Source organism: Gossypium raimondii, chromosome 5, assembly GCF_025698545.1.
Source record: "Gossypium raimondii isolate GPD5lz chromosome 5, ASM2569854v1, whole genome shotgun sequence".
Lineage (NCBI taxonomy): Eukaryota > Viridiplantae > Streptophyta > Magnoliopsida > Malvales > Malvaceae > Gossypium > Gossypium raimondii.
Window position 1 is genome coordinate 577,889 of NC_068569.1, and position 21,625 is coordinate 599,513.

General features: G+C 33.9%; 4 protein-coding genes and 2 pseudogenes across 4 annotated transcripts; all 6 read left to right on the forward strand.

Moving 5' to 3' along the window:
* The first annotated feature begins 3,907 nt into the window (after positions 1 to 3,907).
* Positions 3,908 to 6,171, forward strand: LOC105766739 (pentatricopeptide repeat-containing protein At5g04780, mitochondrial). Its single transcript, XM_012586317.2, has 2 exons — positions 3,908 to 3,931; positions 4,064 to 6,171. Exons 1-2 carry the CDS (start codon positions 3,908 to 3,910, stop codon positions 5,939 to 5,941), a joined length of 1,902 nt encoding a protein of 633 aa, XP_012441771.1. The 3' UTR covers positions 5,942 to 6,171.
* A 419-nt stretch (positions 6,172 to 6,590) lies between these two features.
* LOC128041309 (uncharacterized protein At4g14100-like) lies at positions 6,591 to 7,588 on the forward strand. Its single transcript, XM_052631176.1, has 2 exons — positions 6,591 to 7,219; positions 7,295 to 7,588. The coding sequence occupies exons 1-2, from the start codon at positions 6,742 to 6,744 to the stop codon at positions 7,402 to 7,404; spliced, it is 588 nt and encodes a 195-aa protein (XP_052487136.1). The 5' UTR covers positions 6,591 to 6,741; the 3' UTR covers positions 7,405 to 7,588.
* Positions 7,589 to 9,146: 1,558 nt separating this feature from the next.
* On the forward strand, positions 9,147 to 12,868 carry LOC105769970 (ADP-ribosylation factor 1). Its single transcript, XM_012590961.2, has 8 exons — positions 9,147 to 9,540; positions 9,648 to 9,686; positions 9,860 to 9,922; positions 10,573 to 10,591; positions 11,477 to 11,588; positions 11,954 to 12,001; positions 12,116 to 12,246; positions 12,582 to 12,868. Exons 1-8 carry the CDS (start codon positions 9,438 to 9,440, stop codon positions 12,613 to 12,615), a joined length of 549 nt encoding a protein of 182 aa, XP_012446415.1. The 5' UTR covers positions 9,147 to 9,437; the 3' UTR covers positions 12,616 to 12,868.
* A 1,273-nt stretch (positions 12,869 to 14,141) lies between these two features.
* Positions 14,142 to 15,261, forward strand: LOC105769969 (putative disease resistance RPP13-like protein 2; annotated as a pseudogene).
* On the forward strand, positions 15,215 to 16,575 carry LOC128041324 (putative disease resistance protein At1g59780; annotated as a pseudogene).
* Positions 16,576 to 18,782: 2,207 nt separating this feature from the next.
* Positions 18,783 to 21,625, forward strand: LOC105771166 (putative late blight resistance protein homolog R1A-10). The gene has a single exon (XM_012592579.2). It carries the CDS (start codon positions 18,908 to 18,910, stop codon positions 21,491 to 21,493), a length of 2,586 nt encoding a protein of 861 aa, XP_012448033.2. The 5' UTR covers positions 18,783 to 18,907; the 3' UTR covers positions 21,494 to 21,625.

Genomic DNA, 21,625 nt, shown 5'->3' on the forward strand with positions numbered 1-21,625 from the left:
TGATAACCGAATAACATTCTTGTCACTTCTTTCTGCCAAGAGGAAAAGAAAAGAAAAAACCAATACATCATATATATATATGTTCTGACGAATATATATCTTCCTTGGAATGGAAATGACGAATATAAACTGGTTCACTTTGACGATATTTACTGTTGGATTTGCCTCAACAAGTTTCTTATCATATGCATGGTAATGTTCTTACAAAATTCGCGTTTTAACTTTGGTGTAGACCTGTTCAGCTGTTTGTTCATTCATGAAATAAGATTATTTTAGGTTTATATTATTTAACGCGTCAAATTTAAATAATATTATAATCGCAATTACATTTAATTTTAAAATATATTACTTATTAATATGCAGATGTAATGTATCCAATTAAGCAATATGAGATAGAAAAACATCTGAATAAATAATTTAAATGATATGGGCAACCACCTCCATCCAAACTTATTCACATATGGTAATTAAAAATTTAAAATCACGATTTGTCACTCTATTATTCCTCTCACCACTTCAGCTTTTCTTTTTAATTTCAAACATGGGACAAGGAGTTCATGTTGCTGCTGGAAGTTCCTAGAATAAAATGGTTTTTTTAGGCCAAAAGAAATATAGTTAAAAACTAAAATAAAAACTCCATGTTTTCGGAAGTTCCTACAATAAAATGATATATTACGTCCCAAAACAATATAGTTAAAGAAGCTATTGGGCTTAAATATATTTGGGTTTAAGAAATATTTGCATTTGGGAGCTAATCCATATTTAAATTTATAACTTTTTAATATTTAACTAGAAGTAGAAAAAATAATTTAGGGATTCATTTTTGAGTAGATATTGAAAGATCTACGCACTTAACTGTATATGGTGTTTTAGCTTTTGCCAACTGAGCTAAGGCCCAATCATCCTTACTTTTACTCATAATCTTTCTCCAATTCTTAAATTGATAGAAAAATATATGTTTAAGCGTCACATTAATATAATTTTAATATATATATTTAAATATAAATGCATTAAATGAGTTTTAATCAAGCCACGAGCAATGTAATCCAAGTTTGATAATTTTACTTGATTAATTCATTAAATGGAATATTTGAAACAAAATTTATTTATTTTTACTAGAAATGTCGCATGTTAAGAAAGATGAAAATGAATAAGAATAGAAAAAATTAGTACCGTAACCATTGATTAGCTGCGATATTAATGGGGTTTTTTTTTCCATTTTTTTATACCAAGCAAAACTTTAGAGGCCTCTTCCATAATTAGAAAAAAAAAAAAGGAAATTAAGTACTGCCGCTTGACAAGTTTAATAAGCATGGGAATTCCAACATATGTAATCGTTTCTTTGATTCTCAGTGTAATTTCCTCCTTTTCCAATACAGATGGTCTTCTTTATAACACTCCAAGTCATATTTAGATTTTTAAAAAATATATTTAAATTTAAAATATATTCATATATTAATAATATTAATAATGATTAGTGACATATTAATTAATGATATTTAGATAACATCTTCAATAAAATTGTTATTAATTAATGAAAAAATTCATAGTTTGTAAAAGTTGTCCTTACAATTATTTTTTAAAATAAATATGAAAAAATTTAATTTTACGATAAACATTACCACATAGTGCAATGCTATTGTAAAAATTATTACTACAGAAGTACAAGAATTAATAAAGGGTAAAATTATCATGAAGGTTCTTATATTAGGAGTTATATTTTATTTTCTCTTTCTACTAAAAATAGATAAATTAGCCCTATACATTAAATCAAAGAGCAAATTAGTTTTTTTTTATATAAAGTTTTCTTTCCATTTATACTGTTAGAAACTAACGTGGTTGATGGGATAATCAGATAATAACACATGATGTGCCATGTGTACCATATGCTGACATATAAAAATAAAATTTTAACAATAAAAATATATTAAACTTTTATCAAAAAGACCAATTTATTTTTTAATTTAACCTACATAAACCAATACAAAAAGCGACCGTAGTAAGAGGGAGAACTAGGTTTTATTTGCGCAAAAAGGTAGTTTAATTTCATTTAATTTAATAACTTTTTGGTCGGCAAACCATATAGTAAAAAAGATAACTTGAAGCGACCATCTCCATTCCCTGCTATTCACAAAGAAGAAAACAAACAACTTGTTGCTTGCACATCCAACATGCATCTTCCCCTATTTAACACTCTACTATCTACCATAACTTTTACCTTCTATATCCATCCATTTTTATGATTCTTCAATTTTTAAAAGTTTCCTTGTTTTTGTACATACGATACACGATAGTTAAAATACTACTTCTTATATTTTATGTTTTATTTTTTATTTTTATAATATTTTAAACAAACAAGCAACGAGATATTTTGATATTATTGATAAAGGCTAAAGTTTTAGTTTTTAATATTTAAATTTGAATTACATTATGCGTAATTGTCATTTAGTTTTACCGTCCCCATTTATCATGAGTGAATTTTGTTTAATTATATTCAAAAATTTATTGGTTTTTGCTTTATTTTGATTTGGTTCAACATATATATATATAATTATATTATATTTGTAACTATAATATATTTACATTTGTTAATTTTAATAAAAATAAATTTTAGAATTTGTACTTTAAATACATCTTAAAATATAAATATAATTATTCATAAACATAACATATATACTTCAATATAAGCATTTTATAAAAATAAAAATTTAATAATAGTATTGATAATTTACCAATAATTAATTTATAATTCTTCTATAAATAACTTTTAAGAAGCATCTAGCTTTTTTTCCCTTCATATATTATGATATAAATAATACGATAGGAATAAAACTGTCAATTTAAAAATGGTAAACATGATACGTGGCATAAAAATGGGAGTTGTTGAATATTATCAATCACCCGGCAATTTCAAATACAATATAATTATATATATTGGTGATTTCGATTTAGTTGGTGGGAATTTTTACAAATTTCAAATCTTTGATAATAATTTATTAGGGTCGGTTTGGATGGGTAATTGGGTGCGGTGCGGTGCGGTGCGTTTAGTTTACTTTTTGTCTCACGCTACAGTATCTAATCTCACCGCTACCGCTGTTTTTACACTAACCGCAAGTAAACGCACCGCCCATCCAAACCCACCCTTAATTTAGTAGTTTTTTTTTCATACTAATTTTGAGCTTAAACTTTATTCAGTAAAATTTTAAAAAGATTTTGTAAATATTACTAAAATTTAAATTTTCAAGTAAAGAAAAATTATTATATATTATTATTTGAAAATTAAATTTCATATAGACATTTTAAAGTGATTTTCACAATTTTAAATATAAAATTTTTATTCTTACACCATAAATAATAAATTATTTTTAAAGTAAATAAAAATTATAATTTGGATATATTTCAAAAACTGTTGAAACATCTCAATTCAAATTAAATTTTATTTTCTTTTAGCCCTAAGATGCAAGCAAATACCTTGATATATGAGTTGATCCAGTCCTAGTGGGCTTTGATCACAAAATCAGGATAGAATTAGAGTTGACCCAGTGTCAGTGGGCTTTGATTTTGTGGTGAGCGTGGTTTCAACATACACTCAAACACTCTGCAATTAAACTATGATTAATTAGAGATACGTATTGTAATCACTGCATTACCCCCTTATCAATTATATACTTTCAAGTTCATAGGTAATTTTGGTATCAACAAAATATTGATAATTACAATTACATCACTTTTAAAAAAAAAATAGAGTTACATTAGTATCAAAGTTATGTATTCAATGTTTATAAACGTTCAATGTATGAATACAAATTTAGGGGCCGGGTGTAAGACATCTGGCTTGCAGTCCCCATAATCATTGTATATCAATCATTCACTTCAGCAAATCACCCTGTTAAATTAATTAAATAAAATGGATGGTTTGTCCGGTCAAACAGTGTTGTTATAAACATCAGAGTCACTCAAACATATCATTAATCTTTGTTCTTATGAACATTATTAAAGTTGAGGAAGATCCCAGAGTGAAGCCTGAATTTCATAGCATTTTTACCATATTGCAAGCTTATAGATAAACACCTTGTATGGGTATAGCCGGAATCTCTGCTGTACTCGTATTCTCCACTGTAAGAAGTTTTCTGCAGTAGGAGTTGCTGCCGCTGTTCAACTTGAGACACCGACTCCAGTGACACTTTCACGGAGAAGAATGTCTAATACGTGGGTTTCATATCTGCATGCCGTTTTACAGTTGTGTGCAAGAAACAAAGCATCCATCCAAGGCAAAGCATGCCATGCACGGGCAATCCGTTTTGGGTTGCAAGAAGACACTACAACATCCAACATTCTCATTAACGTGTATTGTAAATCTGGTCTTTTGTCCAGCGCCCGCAAAGTGTTTGATGGAATGCCTGCACGAAGCTTGGTTTCTTGGAATACCTTGATTGGTTCATACGCCCAAAATGGGGAAGCCCATGAAGCATTAAGTCTTTTCAAGCTTATGCAAAGGAATGGAAGCTCGTTTAGTGAATTCACCATTTCAAGCGTTGTTTGCGCCTCTGTTGCAATTTGTGCTGTTTTTGTGTGCAAACAGCTGCATGGTTTTGCTATAAAGGCTGCTGTTGATTCAAACGTATTTGTGGGAACTGCATTGGCTGATGTTTATGCAAAGTCTGGCTTGGTAAAGGAAGCTAGTCGGGTTTTCGAGAGCATGCAAGAGAGGAGTGTTGTTACATGGAGTTGTATGGTGGTTGGGTACGTTCAAAATGAGCTTTTTGAGGAGGCTTTATTGTTGTTTCATAGAGCTCAGAAAATGGAAGTAGAACATGATCATTTTATACTCTCTTCCATTATATGTGGATGTGCAGGCGTAGCTGCTTTGATTGAAGGAAAACAGGTACATGCCATTATATCTAAAACTGGATTTTGTTCTAACATATTTGTAGCTTCCTCTCTTATAGACCTGTATGCTAAATGTGGTAGCGTCGAAGAGGCTTACACCGTCTTCACTAATGTAGAAGACAAAAATGTTGTTTCTTGGAATGCAATGATTTCTGGTTTCGCTAAACATGCGCGTGCCTTGGAGGCAATGATTTCATTTGAGAAAATGCAGCAGATGGGTCTTTACCCTAATGAAGTGACATATATTTCTGTGTTATCTGCATGTAGTCATATGGGTTTGGTTGATGAAGCAAAGAGCTACTTTGATCTCATGATAACAAAGCACAATATATCACCCAATGTCATTCACTATTCATGCATGGTAGATACTCTTGGTCGGGCAGGAATGATTTCCGAAGCTTATGATTTGATACAGAGAATGCCCTTTGTTGCCACTGCTTCTATGTGGGGTTCACTTTTAGCTTGTTGTAGATTCCATGGGAATCTTGAAATGGCTGAGATAGCAGCTAAGCATTTATTTGAGATGGAACCTGATAATGCCGGAAACTATATTCTGCTCTCGAATATATATGCTGCGAATAAAAAGTGGGAGGAAGTTGTAAGAGCAAGGAAGTTTCTTAAAGAAAATGTGGTGAAAAATGAAAAGGGTAAGAGTTGGATTGCAGTCAAAGACAAGGTCCATAAATTTATGGTTGGAGAGCTAAATCACCCAAGAATTGCTGAAATTTATTCCAAATTAGATAGTTTGGTGGAGGAGGTGAAAATCCTTGGTTATAAATTTGAGACTGAACATGAACTTCATGATGTGGAAGAGAGTAGAAAGCAAGAACTTTTGAAGCACCATAGTGAGAAACTAGCGCTTAGTTTTGGGCTGCTTAGCCTACCTGCTAGTGCCCCAATAAGAATAATGAAGAATCTTAGGATTTGTGGGGATTGTCATTCTTTTATGAAACATGCATCTAGCAGCACGCAGAGGGAAATCATTGTTAGGGATATAAACAGGTTTCACCATTTTAGAAAAGGTCGTTGCTCTTGTTGTGATTTTTGGTGATCTATATTCTCTAGTGTCATGGCCAGTTCTGGTATATAACAAGTTTACTGGTTTAGACACTCCATCTACTGTTTTGAGACGAGTATGGGAGACAACATCCGGCCATTCATCATATATGCAGCGTTTTGGTGCAATAGGACTGCTATTTTGCAGTTTTGGCTCTCTCCTCCATCGTTATTTATGGTCAATATTTATCGCAATTGACTTTAATAACATTCATTATGTCCACAAGCACCGAAGAGACTGAAAATTCGTCCACAATTGAAATTCCTTGCTATGAACCTTCTCGGCTGTGGCGCAATATGACTTTGGTTGACTTGGTGAAAGGTTATCATAAATATCTACAACATGATTCAACCTGTAGGTAATATAATGTTTATTTGTCGTTTGAATTTCTATTTTCATTTCAAATCATTTCAGAAGGGTCTCTTTTCTTACTGTTGCCATATCCCTCTCTTTGGCAGGTTATTACATACTTTTGCTTCTTATGCAAAATGCAAGACATAAAGGAATTTTGATAATGTGTGTGCATGTTCATCTCCAATTGGTAATGTTTATGTAACCCTTCATTTAATTTGGGCCTAAATGGGCTTCAAATCCACTCTCACATTATGGCCTTCCAATAGTATTTAGTTTCAGCCACCGGTTCTGGATGAGTCTTCCTTGGGGTATCTACTATCTATCTTTTAATTTCAGCCTCTAATTTAGCCAACACCCTTTATCCACAAGGGAGAAAAATGAAAACAGCTACAAGAAGAAGAAGAAACAGAAAATCTAGCTGAACAAGTCGAAAGTGTGAGATGAGTTGTAAGAACTTCCTTTTATACACAACCTGGTTCATTGTATTTATAAACCCTTCAGTCGAATGGCCTGAGTCCAACTCGATCCCCACACCAACACCAACACCATGGCCCGAACAATTCCATGCACTTCTTTGCATGAAATTATACTCCGGGGTTCACCAGATCACTGATCTCTGGTACGACTGGCCAAAAGGTCGCAATGTAAATCTGCAGCAGAAGCAGCTTGGGGTTTATATGTACGATGTAGAGTGGAACAATGGAACCTCCTTTTACTACACAAAGGGCATCAATGGAACATGCCAGACCATTGAATTTGGAGTTGGGATTCCTAGGCCTGATTTCCTCGATGGAGCTAACTATTTGGGGACACAAGTCAAGGATGGGTTCCTTTGTAATGTGTGGGAGAAAGTAGATTTTATTTGGTACTATGAAGATGTTGCTACTAAGAGGCCTGTTCGATGGGATTTCTATGATGGTAAGTACATAAGGTTATTAGTTTTATTCAGAGTTGATGCGAGATATAGACTGAATCAATATGGAAAATTTTCAGGAATAATTACACACGTGATGACATTTGAAGCTGGTGCAACACTGCCAGATTTAGTGGTTCAAGCACCTCATTATTGTTTCACTGCCAAGCCCAAAAGGGAAGATGTGTAAATTTTGCATCCCAGAACTCGATTCAGTAATTGATATGTATATATGACTTTATCCGATATCTTGAGAATAGGGTTTGAATTTCTTGCTCAAAATTATACGTACAATTAAATTGTGTGAACTAAATCACTAATGATAGTCTGTCTATCAATCAAGAAAATTCATGTCTTTGCACCGTTCGTATTTACAGGCTTGCTTGTGTTTTATTTACGCTTTATCAAGAATTATAAAGGCACTTCGATAAGCTTTTCCTAAATAATTATCACTCGTTAATTACGAAATTTTTTATCATTCTAAAACTTATTAATTTTATTTATAAAAATATTTTTAAAATATTTTAATTGAATTAATGTGATTTTGACTCCTGTTACTAAATTGTTCTATAATTTATACTACTGATAAAATCTTTGATTGAATGAGTGTCACAAGTCAACCGGACACTAGTTCGATTAGTAAAATTGCAAAAATACCCTTCAATAATTAAAATAAGTCATATTATTTGAGGGTATTTTAATTTTTCATTTCAACAAAAACTAAAAAATATATGCAAATGGTGGAATTTTAACCTGCACCAATTTTATTAGTAAAACATTAAATTTACTACTCAACCAAGCTTCATGTTGTTATGTTTTATACATTTTTATTTTAATATGCACAATATATTATCCTTATCACTATATATATTAATAATATTGTTAATTGAGTTGGTATCACAAATCAACTCGACACTAACTCACGATTGATGGTAAAATCATGATAAAAATTATAGTGCATTTAATATTGTTTAGCTAATGTATTTATGTGATTAAATTTTGTTTTACTCATATTTAATCTAATTTTTTATTTTAATACCGTATATATTTCGCTCATTATTATGATTACTTAGTTTCAAATCATATATTTCATTATTTAATAATTGTAGTGCATTTAGTGTTATTTATCCGATGTATTTATGTGTTTAAATTTCGTTTTACCCACAGTTTAATCTAATTTTTATTTTAATACCGTATATATTTCAAACAATATATTTCATTGTTGATTGTATATTATTTTTAAACATATCTTTATACTCTAAATCTATGGTTTCCACACGATACACGTGTGATAAAATTTCTAGTATAAATAAGCTATATACATAAAAGATAGATTAACCTCACATAAAGGATTCATGGTTGTTTTTCATTTCATGGAGATATATTATTTAAAAAACGGTTGTAACTAATAATACGGTAAATATATGTGAAAGATCCTTGTATTATAGGAAACTAATTAAATTAACCTTTTACTACTAAATGAATCAATTTAGTCTTTGTATTATTCAAAAGAACTAAATAAAGCCAAATCGTAATGAAGTTATCATTTATTGTTTAATGTAATTAATAATTTTAAAGTTTTTATAATTTTATAAATGGAATCTTTTGTTTGGAATTGAACTGCAATTGAAAAAATAATTTTTAAGACTTTTTTGTACAGTGAATGTTAGATCCATTACAATTTGGACTTATTTGATTCATTTTAATAGTAGAGGGACTAATTTGATTCAGTTCTATAATACAAGGATCTATCAAGTACTTTAACCCTAATATTGCCCAACCGCAGCCGTTATATTTCCCTCCCAAATTTCAAGGACTGCAGTCTAGCTGTAACCGCGTCAGTAACTTACAAAATACGATGAATTTCCAAAAAGAAATGACGTGGCCCAATCATCTATTTGATGCACCAGTTCCATCACCGCATAGTATAGTACCCCATTTTTTTCCATCTTCTTTGTTGCTTCGCTCCTTATTGTCTCCATTTCGATCGATTCCCAGGAAATAAATTAGAAAAGCGCCAAAAAAGAGAGAAGAATTTACAGTCTTTGCAATTATTCCCCCTGTCTATTTCTCGAGTTTTCAATTTCACCGCACTCGGGATCTCAACTCTTCTTGCAAGCAGGCCCTCTCCTTTTGTACAGGGAGGAAAAAGAAGGGGTGCTGCTTTGCAGATCGGATCCAAATTTCATGCACTGAGAGACCTATTTTTCTATATTTAACGATATGGGTATACTGTTTACAAAGATGTTCTCTAATCTGTTTGGAAACAGGGAGGCTCGGATCCTTGTTCTCGGCCTTGACAATGCTGGCAAAACCACCATTCTCTGTATTATATCGCTTCCTTATTATGTTTTAAGTGACTTTTATATTGGGTTTTATTAAATGGGCATTTTCCATTTTCTTTTTTTAATAATTTCATGGTTTTGGTTGCAGATCGACTCCAGATGGGTGAAGTTGTCTCAACAATTCCAAGTTAGTCTTCCTTTTTTTCTTTTTTTTTTCAATTTTGTTTGTTTTAAAGGGAATTATTTAGCATTTCGATGTATAAGGGAGAAGTAAGTTAATATTTGCAATTAAGAGGATCAATGGGTTTCTCTTTATGTTTAAGAATTGTTATTTTATTTACTTTGTTCTTGATGGTGCAGCAATTGGATTTAATGTCGAAACAGTGCAGTACAATAACATCAAATTTCAAGTGTGGGATTTAGGTATGCCGATCACTACTTCTTGATCTGGATCTTTAACATGTATAGTAGATTTTTTATAGTAATGTCCTGAAAGTTTGATAATATTTTCTTATCGATTTAATTGTTTGAAGGTAAAGAGATGGCGAAGTTCATAATTTCTTATATCAAAGGCTTGAGATAATGCCTGTTATTGTAAATCTCAACTGCATAAAGTAGCTTTAATCCGCAACTTACGTGATTCTTTTGCCTCTTGTCGATATCTTTATATATCTTTTCTTGGTATTTCTTCCGTAAAACCATCATAGTAGCAGCTTTAAGCAAATTTACAGCACTGATCACTCTTTATCATCAAAGCTTTACTTTTCCGATACTGGATGAAATATGATATTATATGGGATATTCTGTCTCTAGCTGCCAATCCAAAAGCTATTTCTGCAAACTTAAGGTTCTTTTCTGATTCCAAGTTTGCTGTTGTTCAAAGCCACTGTACTTTGTCAAAACTAATAGTATTAAGTTGTGGAATTTTAATGCTTTAGTATTAGACTGAAATGTATTCATTTAATACCTTGTTCTGCAATTTTGCTTTCTTTTATCATTTGGAGCTTTAATATTTTAACACAAGTGATGTCAATTTCTTGTCTTGATAACATCTTTATTATTTACTCATGCAGGAGGACAGACAAGTATCAGGTAACTTTCACAAACATTCATTGTTTTTATATTCCTTCATTATTTACTAATATTCTGCTGGCCAGTGGCAACTTCGAAATAAGATGTTTGGTTTCTAGAAGCTCTATGTAAAGTTTGTCTTTATGAGTCTGCATCTGGCCGCTTAGAAATTTAATTAAGCTAATAGTTTTTGCTCTCAAACTTATATGACATCCCGTAAGTTCTTTTAAGTTGTAAAAGAGGTGTATGTCTTTATTCAGTTCATGCCAAACTTCTTATAGTTAAGGTGTCTGCTTAACAAAGGATCATTTTAATGCATTGGTTGTAAGTTTTTTCAAAGTTAGTTCATAGACTTTCAAGGGTATTTTATGGATTTTCAACAACAACAACAAAAAAGGTATTTTGTGACTGGATATAACTAGGATTTTTTTTTTTTTTTGCATTATTGCTAAAAATGAACTTCTTGAAAAAGCCACAAATTAGACTATCTTATTCACTCTGTGTTTTAGGGAAACCAGGAATATGAGCCTAGATTTTATAACTATTGTTATTAACAATCCCATGGCTAATAAGTGAATTTCCGTTTTCTTTTTACCTTTAGAACAAACTAACTTTGAGTCTGTCATAGCATTTCAATGTTGTATTCATGGGATGCCACTGTTTGTACCACTTTTATAATTAGGACTTGGGATTTAATTTATTAGCGTTATTCCAGGTTATCTCAATGTCTAAAAGTGTTGAAATAAAATAAAAGTTTACATCTATGCTTTCGTGTGTTCATGACAGGCGAAAAGATTAATCATCCTATTCAATTTTAGTATATGGTTCATATTTTGTTCCCATATTCAATAAAACGGTGCTTCTAGTATAGACCAGCCTAGTTTCTTATTTCATTTTGCTCTACAGGCCATATTGGAGATGCTACTTTCCAAATACTCAGGCTATAATCTATGTTGTTGATTCAAGTGACACAGATAGGCTGGTGATAGCTAAAGAAGAATTTCATGCAATCTTGGAGGTAAACCCATCAAGATGTACTTTACTAGTTTTCCTCTTTCTTAAAAACTTCCTAAAACCTTGCTATGGTATATCTTATAAATATTCCATGCATTGAAGATGATATATAGATTACTTTGCAGGCGGTAACATTGATCTCATGGTCCACTGTAGTAACATTTGTATTTTAGAAGTTCGATAAAAAGAAAGAATGCTACATGAAAATCTTCTTTCTGCTCCCTAGAATGTGATGATGACTTGTTTATATGTCTGTAACCAACAGCGCTTACTTGGTGTTTACAATATCCTACTTCATTTGTCAATGCTTGTTTTATGTATTTCATTAATGCGTCTTCTGGACAAGTTTCAAGTGTGAATCTTTTACAGGAAGAGGAGCTGAGAGGAGCAGCAGTTCTTATTTTTGCAAATAAGCAGGTTGGTAAATTTCCTTTTTCTTGTTCAAGTATCGTGAAACTTTTTTCTTCATCTTATTTTAGCCAATTGGCATTGCGCAAGAGCTGATCATGTGCACATTCTTGGTGTATACAGGATCTTCCAGGTGCACTTGATGACGCCGCAGTTACAGAGTCTTTGGAGTTACACAAGATAAAAAACCGACAATGGGCTATTTTTAAAACTTCAGCAATAAAAGGGGAAGGTCTTTTTGAAGGCTTGGATTGGTAAGTTTCATGTCTCACATGTAATTCATGTTATCCTTGAATATACTTGGCAAAATTGCCTTGCAGCCTATGCTATGATGAGATTCATTGCATGTATTTATAAGTAAGAACTTCAAAGTGATTTATGCCCGTGTTCTATGCATCTTTCAACAATAGAAACTAGTTTTAAAGTAAATCTATCCACTCCTTGAACAAATCATCTTTTAAGTGGTAGAATGCTGAGTCATTTGTTTATGCACATCGAGTCGTTCATCATCAAAGGAAGGGATCTGTGAACCTATTTGATCATCCTCTGTAACTCCTAAAGGAAATTAATTTATTGGTCATCATTGTAGGTTGAGTAATACACTTAAATCCGGAAGCGGCTAACTCTTAGCATGAAGAATTTGAAGCATTGCTGCTATGTGATCCAGATGGAGTGGGGAACGAGCAATGGTGTTTTGCTTAGTATTATGATCTGATAGAAATTTGAGCCATGAGAAAAGTTGTGTCAATTGACCTTCCTAAATTTCTGCTTTTATTATTATTTTTTTGGGGTAAACATCTGGTATACATGTAAAATTTTTGTTAAACATTTAACCATTTCCTTTTGTTTTATGTTAGCCTCTCTTTTAGTTTTTCATTTCACATTCTAGAAATCTATTTATCAATACTCATATTCATTCAAGTATGATTTCAATATCCATATCCATATCCATATCCATATTAATTATACCCCCATCATGCTTTTTGGAGCCGAAAATCCGGAGCCAGATCCAAAGCTCCTTTTTATGTTATGAAATATAGCAGGGAAAAAAAGAAAGGAAAGGAAAATCTCACAATTTACTTTTACAATGCAGAACTTTGATTTCATTGTGAAATCTGAACCCCCAACATTTGTAATCTCAAAAGACAGACAAGTAATAATAATTAATAAAAACATGTTATTACATGTATTAATTTCAACTTTACCATGCAACTAATTCTGCAAGGAGTAAAGGAGACTTCCACAAGTCTTTCTTTATTTCTTGACTTCTTCATTGTCTAGTCTTTATAGCATCACGATACTTCGTGTTTAATGGGTTTGTCATCTGAAGATGCTTATATTTCGAATAAATAAAATTTATTAATTACATCAACAAGGAAAAAATTCAAATCCAAACCATGTAAATAAAATTGTTGAGAGAAATAACTCTAAGCCCTGAAAATATTAATTCGTAAAACAAGTATGAAAAATATTTTGATTATAAAAATATTTATTAATTAAAAGTATATAAAAAAACTTGAATTTAATCTCAAACAAACTCCATCCCAACCTCCTATGATTGAAATAATATATATAAAAGGTTTTAATAAATAGTCGACCCAACCCGAATGATTTCCAATCAATCTAATATTATCGAACCTAAAAGCTGCTGAAGATTTCAGTAAAATGTTGTTGTTCTAGTGATGATTTCAAGTATACGAGGTTTTACTTGATAGAAGATGAAAAAAAATGAAGGTAGAAGAAGAGGAAGTCATATGATAAGAAAGATGAAGAATTTGAAAGAAAAAGTAAATTTCTTTGTCTCTTTGTTTGGTAAAGTTGAAAAATCATAACCATAGTTATAATGATAATAAAACTTAAATTGAAGCTAATGGCAGGGGTGTAAACTGATTTTATAGGGGTTGACTTAATTTAAATATTATTATTACAGTATACATGAGAACAAGGAAGCTCGTCACGTGGTTGTTGTTGACTTGTTGCTGTGTCTCTTACTAAGTTGGGCATAGACGTAGACAATGGCTGTTCTATAAAAATAGGGGAGGAAGGTCCAGTTGCCAAAATAACAAGGCAAATTAGTTTTTGTGTGAGTAAAAGGAAATAGAAAGGATGGACCCCTTTCCTCTAATAACTTTTCTTTTACAGACAGTGACCCCACTAGTTAAATAAGAAGCTAAGTTGATTTCGGAAGCCAGGGATAATGGTGCGCTTACTTCATGCTGAGTTGCAGTTCGTTGACAAGCACCTCCGAACATGTTACAACAGATTTATGGAAGATAGCATGGTGAAGGAATGGCTGAGCTAGATCCAAGATTTAGCGCTCGAGGAAAAGGATATCGTCGACACATTTGAAACTAAATATGGTCTCCACAAGCGGAGGAACTGGGCAGCCAAGATGTATTATGGTTTGCCTCATGCCGGAATGCCTAGGGAGGTAGCCACAAAAGTAAAATCGATCAAGAAGAGGATGGAAGAAATCGATGGCTACAAAAACAAGTATTGCGTTGAGCGCCAAGCATAAGAGAGCAACTTAAACACGGAAAATTAGTTAGAGAGGCTAGAAGGGAAGTGGAGGAAGTGGAAAACGGGGTGGGATCTGGCGATGCAACGAAACGAGTGAGTGAGATGCTGCTTAACAAAAGGCCAAGTTTCAGTTGTAGGGATGGCTGGTGTAGGCAAGACCACTTTAGCTAAAGTGATTTATCAGACCAGTGAGCAAAAGTTCAAGAATCGGGCATGGATTTTTGTGCCTAGCAAATATAGAATGAGGGAGCTGTTGTTGGGTCTCCTTGAGAATCTAATGTCTGTTGGGGAGGAGACATTGAAGCTAGATGATGTGAAGTTGGCCGAGAAGCTGAGGAAGTTGCTACTAGGCAAGAGATATCTGGTCGTCATAGATGGTGTGGAGAAAGCTCAACTGTGGCAGGAATTTGAAAAGAATAAGGTTTTCCCCGACCACCAAAATGGAAGCAGAGTATTGTTGACTACTTGCTCAAATGGTGTGGCTTTACTAGCAAGCTCATCACCTATTCGTACTCATCATCTCCAATCCCTGGGTGGAAAGGAGAGGTCGGAACTCCTCGAGAAGTTAGTGTTCAAAGACGGAAGCTGCCCGGAACATCTGGTGAACAAATTGCAGCCAAGTGTGATGAGCTCCCACTTGCCATTGTCTCTTTGGCTGGTTAGATATACTTACCAACCCCACTTGATACCTTAACCAAACAAATGGTTCACCATGTTTTGGTATATTAGCTTTGAACAATGATAGCATACCGATCACCTTAAGGAATGCTTTCTCTATTTGGGTGCTTACCCTAGTGATTGTGAAATCCCTGCAAGGCAAATCATCAACCTTTGGATAGCAGAGGTACTTGCAAAGGGAAACAATGAAGCAAGTGCCGAGCAAATTGCGGAGAGATACTTGGATGAACTGATTGATCTATGCTTGATCGAGGTAGCCAGAAAAAGATCAGACGGGGTGTTAAAACATTCCAAATCCATAAACTTTGGCGCAACTTCCGCATTACGAAAAGCGAACGCACAAGGTTCCTTGATGTTCAAATGAAGGTAGGATCACATCCACGAGCTGAGATACATTTTGTCTGATCCGAATTATTTATCCCACCTACACTCGTTGCTATGTTTCCACAATAACAGTAGCCTTGATTCAGATGAATTTACGTTGAAATTCGATCATCTCCAAAATATTAGTGCGCTGGATCTAGGATCTACGTATGTTACTAAGCTTGGTGGAAGCATAAAAGGTTCACTTGTGTTGAAGTATTTGACAATAAATCATCCTTCCTTGAAACGTCTTCCTTCTTCTTTATGCAACCTATCTGATCAACAGACACTTGATATAAAAAATACTTGTGTAAAATGCTTGCAATGTGGGATTTGGGAAATGCAAAAGCTGAGGCATCTTTCGGTGCCTCACCAAACTACGCTGCCTAAAAGTTCTGATAATGGTGACAGATGTTTGCCACATCTCCAAACTCTTTCAGCAATAACTCCTAATAGAGAAACTGCAGCTCTCATCATTCATTACAGGTTTCTGAACTTGATTAAGTTGACCTTAAATAGCTTGGACATGGGGAAGACAAAGAAATGCTTGTAATGCCTCTACAAGTTGGAGTGTCTTCAGAAACAAAAGGTTATTAACTGTGCTGTGTTTCCAATAGCAGGGACATTCCCAACAAGACTGGTTAAGGTAACCTTGGTGAGAACCGGCCTAGTTGCTGATGATGTAATGAGAACATTGGAGAAATTGGGTCATCTCCAGGTGCTGAGACTGCAACAAGGTCCATTAGGGGAACCAAGCTGGAAATGACAGACAACTCATTTCCTCAATTGAGATTCTCTTAATGGAAGAAATTTTTATCCAAACTTGGAGGATGGGAGATGGAGCCATGGGCAGCCTTGAAGAGTTGACCCTCAGTCGTTGCCATGACCAAAAATCGCTTCCACATCAGCTTTGGCAACTCCATGACATGCACCAGATAAAGGTGAATTCTCCCTCACATTGCTTGGAACGAGAGCTTGAGCAATTAAGAGCGGAGCAACGTAAAGTCCATATACATTTCTGATGACAACAAGAGTGGCCTCTTTATTGAAGACAGTCGAATAGTGAAGTTTTTTCCCTCATAAAATGAAAAGAATGGCAACTTGTATTTTGTCCTTTACATTATGTATGTTAAATCTCCTTTCATTGCATTGGGACGTGGTTTGAAACTTGTATTTTGTCCTATCTATTATGGTTTCGTTGGTCAAATGCACAGAAAGAAATTTACTTCACTGTTTTGGATTATGTCAAATAAACATTTTAAAAAAGTATTTAAGAATAAAAGCTAAAATGGGAAAATGTGTTACATTAGTTTAAGATTGGAATGATGACAAATGTAGTAATTAGTAAATATATAAATGAAGCACATGAAAATTTTGTAAGTGATTAATGTACCAAATACTAAGAAAAAAACACTAAAAACTGCTAGTATTTGCATGAATATATATATTTCTTTTTTATTGAAAGATCACAAAATCTGCAGCCCAATCTGGTATGATTGAGTGGTTTTTCCTTTTATAAAGCCCAAATTTGAAGCTTCAGTTTCGGTTTCAAATGAGGCTGTCTAAAACTGTATGATTTGGGCCCAAAGTACCCATTTCACTCCCATTATTTTTATTTTATTTTCATCCTCCTCCTCACCTGTCAGGAAATATCAGTCAGCATATCTATTTTTCCATCAATGAATAAGATGCCCAATTATCAAAGGAGAATCAAAGGAAAGGAACAGATGGAGGGACCTGTCATACGACACACTTAAAAGGAATACAACGTCAATGGCGATGCCTAATTGTTACTTACAGCAGGTTCCAAAGATTTGTTCCACCACGCTTGAAGGAATCAGATTCGACTGCTCCCAACTTACATGCAACGTCAATATCAATCCTCATATAAAGCTGATTAAAAGTTGATTTTTAATATTAAGAATAGCATCCCATTCACCTCCCATAAGAGTGATCATTTTGTAACCTTTTAAAGTTAAGTGACTAAAACATAAATTTACTATTAGTTTAGTGATCTTGGATGTAATTTATCCATATTTATGTTACATGCACGGTGAAGACTTCCTTCATTTGGGAACATTTTCACTTGTCTTTCTTCTTGTATTTTAATCTATCTAAACCAAGATTAAGATTCTGGATGTTGAGAACTTTGGTTGGTTTATATTTGAAAAAATTATTGATATTATTAAAAAAGAACTATAAATTTAAAAATATTAAAAACATGTACAACCAAAACATCTATTTTAAATGAAGCATTTCGAAAGCGAATTTGATTAAAAAAGGATAGCCATGTGAAAGTCAACTTTGAGCATGTGAACAACTTATTGAAATCACTTATCATTTTCAATTAGTTGAAAGTCCTAAATTTATTTTTAAAAAATCGGGTTGTTTAAAACTAAGGTGTTGATAGAATAATTATTTAATTAAATGCATTATTTTAGTGTAAGAAAAATAATAATTCAGTAAACCTCGTTAGTAAATCAAATCATGCCATGTAATTGAAGGTTTTTAATTGATGTGGTACGATTAAGTTCAAGCAACAAATCGAAAGGAGGCGGTTTTTGGGCATGCTATACAGCATGTGATCATGACTGCCCATCAACTAGTGTAGTATGTGGATGAGTTTAAATGTAATTTTGATGGGGCCCTCTCTGTTGACAGTGGGTATTTGGGGTGAATTTGTGCGGTGCATCTCGAGTTTTATAAAGGTCGCAAAGTCCATCTTTCTGCGGTGGAAGTCATGTCTACTCATGATTGCTTTATTGAAAGCAAACTACTTTGAATGTATTTCTTATCCTATTTTATCATTGATACTGTTAATGTTGATAAATTGTTACAACAGGATGAAAATAAGATAGGACTTAGAAAAGGGTGTATTGGGTAAGCCGGTTGATTTGGATTTAATCTGTACCACTTATTTTCATTTTATTTTCTTTTTATCAGTTTTACTGATTTAATGAATTTGATTTTGTATTAAAAAAATCAAATATAAATGTTTAGTTGCCATCTGACATGGTTGCTTGTCATCAGCATTAGGATATCAACCTCATGTCAAGCATGATTGCTTAATTTGATTTAAATATATATAATAATAAATGAAATTTGACTTTTGGTTGGATGATAACATCACTTATGTAAGCTAAATTGCAATTTAAAATCAGAAAATGAAATCCTCGAGTTCTTTTTCATTCATACTTTAATAAATTCAACTATAATTAATAATAGATCATAAATGCAGTCCAGTTTCTTATAAAAAAAAACAAGGTAGGTCTTAAATTCTCATAAATGCAAGCAGTCCAGTTTCTGAAATAACAAGGCAAATTAGTTTTCTGAGTGACTAAAAAGTTAGGGAGGATGGAAGCCATTGTATCTATAATAACCGAGCTTTTACGGGCAGGGATCCCACTTGCAGCAAAACAAGTTCAGTTGATTCGTGGAGCTCCTGAACGAGTGCAATCACTTCAGGATGAGCTGCAATTTATTGAGAAGTGCCTCAACGAATATGATGGCGCATTCGTGAAGGATAATAAGGTGAACGAGTGGCTGACCCAAATCTATTGTTTAGCTCTCGAAGCAAAGGACACCATCGACACATTTAAAACTGAAAAACATACCCAAAACCAAAGGACCCCGGTGGCAAGGTTGCTTTACGCTTGGCCTCACGGCACAAAGCTTCGTAAGATCGCTTTAAAAGTTGATATGATCAAGAAGAAAATCGAGGAAATTGATGGTTACAGAAAGAAGTACTGCGTTGACGGCCTAGTAGTAGCCAAGCGGAAGCGCGATTCAGAGTGGTTGGAGAAGCAAAGGAGGGAAGTTGAGGAGGAAAACGTGGTGGGATTCGGCGTCGCGGTTGAGGAAGTGACCAATAAGTTGCTGACTAAAGCGTTAAAGCGTGATGTTGTTTCAATTGTTGGGACGACTGGTTCCGGCAAGACGACTTTAGCTAAAAGGATTTATGGGAGTATTAGCAACCAGTTTCAACATCATGCGTGGGTGTTTGTGCCTAGCAAATATAAAATGAAGGACTTGTTGTTAGTCATCCTTTCGGAACTGATGCCAATCGAAGAGGAAACATCGAAGCTAGACGATGTGAAGTTGGGTGAGAAGCTGAGGAACTTTTTACAAGGCAAGAGATATCTCATTGTCATGGACGGTGTAGAAGAAACTCAACTATGGGAGACCTTAGAAAAGAACAAGGTATTCCCTAATGAAAAACATGGAAGCAGACTGTTATTAACTACTCGCTCAAAGAATGTGGCTTCACTGGCAAGCTCATCGAGCAGTCGTATTCATAATATTCAACCTCTTGATGATGAAGCAAGGTGGGAACTTTTGGAAAAGCTGGTGTTCAAAGATGAAAAATGCCCTCAAGAACTGGTTAAGCTCGGGAAACAGATTGCTACCAAGTGTGCTGGCCTCCCACTTGCTATTGTCTCTTTGTCTAGTTTACTAGCCAGAAATAAAACATACGGGAACTGGTTGCAGATCATTTGCAAGGTCACTTGGTACCTTAATCCACAAGACAGTCAACCAAGTTTTGGGATATTAGATTTAACCTATGATACTACAATACCAGAACAGCTTAAGAAGTGTCTGCTTTATTTGGGTGTTTTCCCTAGTGGCTTTGAAATCCATGCAAGGCAAATCATCAACCTCTGGGTAGCAGAAGGACTTATAGAAGACACAATGAGGTCAAAAGCTGAGGAAATTGGAAGGAGATACTTGGAAGAACTAAATAGTTTAAGCTTGATTGAGATTACTAGAAAAAGATCAGACGGTGGTGTAAGAACATTTCAAATCCATGAAATTTGGAGGATGTTCTGTGTTTTCAAAAGTGAAAGCATTGGGTTTCTTCAAGTTCACACCGAGTTCGGATCACATCCATTTATTAGCGGGCAATGGTCATGGAGGCTTTCCATTCATTATGATTTGAGGTACATTTTGTCTAATCGAGATTATTTACCCCATTTATGTTCTTTGCTTTGTTTTCACAACGAGGCTAGCCTTGATTCAAATAGATTGACATTACAATGCAAACATTTCTCGAGACTCAAAGTGTTGGATTTAGGATCTACACGTGTTTCCAAGGTTCATGGAAGCAGAAAAAGTTTATCTCTTTTGAAGTATTTGAAGTTGAATAGTCCTTATTTGAGCAGTCTACCTCGTACCTTGTTTAGTCTCCCTAATTTACTGACACTTGATATTAAAAACACTTGTGTTATACTTCCATGCTTGCCTAGTGGGATTTGGAAAATGCAGAACTTAAGGCATCTTTTGTTACCTCCACATACCACGTTGCCTAAATGTCCTGATCATCAAAAACGTTTATGGCATCTACAAACTCTTTCAACAATAACTCCTAATGAAAACACTGCAGCACTCATCTTTGGTTCTAAGTTTCCGAGCTTGATTAAGTTGACTTTAAATAGTCAAGACATGGAGCAGACAAAGAGATGTTTGGAATGCCTCTACAAGTTGCATTGTCTTCAAAAACTAAAGATTATCAATCTAACTAAGTTTCCAACAGCAAGGACATCATTCCCAGCAAGTCTTGTTAAGGTAAGCTTGGTGAAAACCGACCTAGTTGCTGATGATGTAATGAGAATGTTGGAGTGTTTGGATCACCTTCAGGTGTTGAAACTGCCAAAAAAGTCCATTAGGGGACCCAAGCTGGAAATGGCACCCAACTCATTTCCTCAACTCAGATTCCTTTTCATGGAAGAAATACTTGTTAAAACATGGAGGATGGGTGATGGAGCCATGGGCAGCCTTGAAGAGTTGACCATCACTCGTTGCCATGAACTAGAATCACTTCCAAAGCAGCTTTGGCAACTCCATAACATACGCCAGGTAAAGGTGAATTCTCCCTCTCAATGCTTGAGACGAGAGCTTGAGCAGCCAAGTGTGCAACGATGTGAAATCCAAATACATTTTTGATGACAAGAAGAGTGGCTTCTTTATTGAAGGCAGCTAATCAGTCAAATTAATCATTTTTCTAATTTTCTTTTTTATTTTGTATGTTATATCCTGATATATATTATCGAAGAGCGGTTTGGATTGTCTACTTAA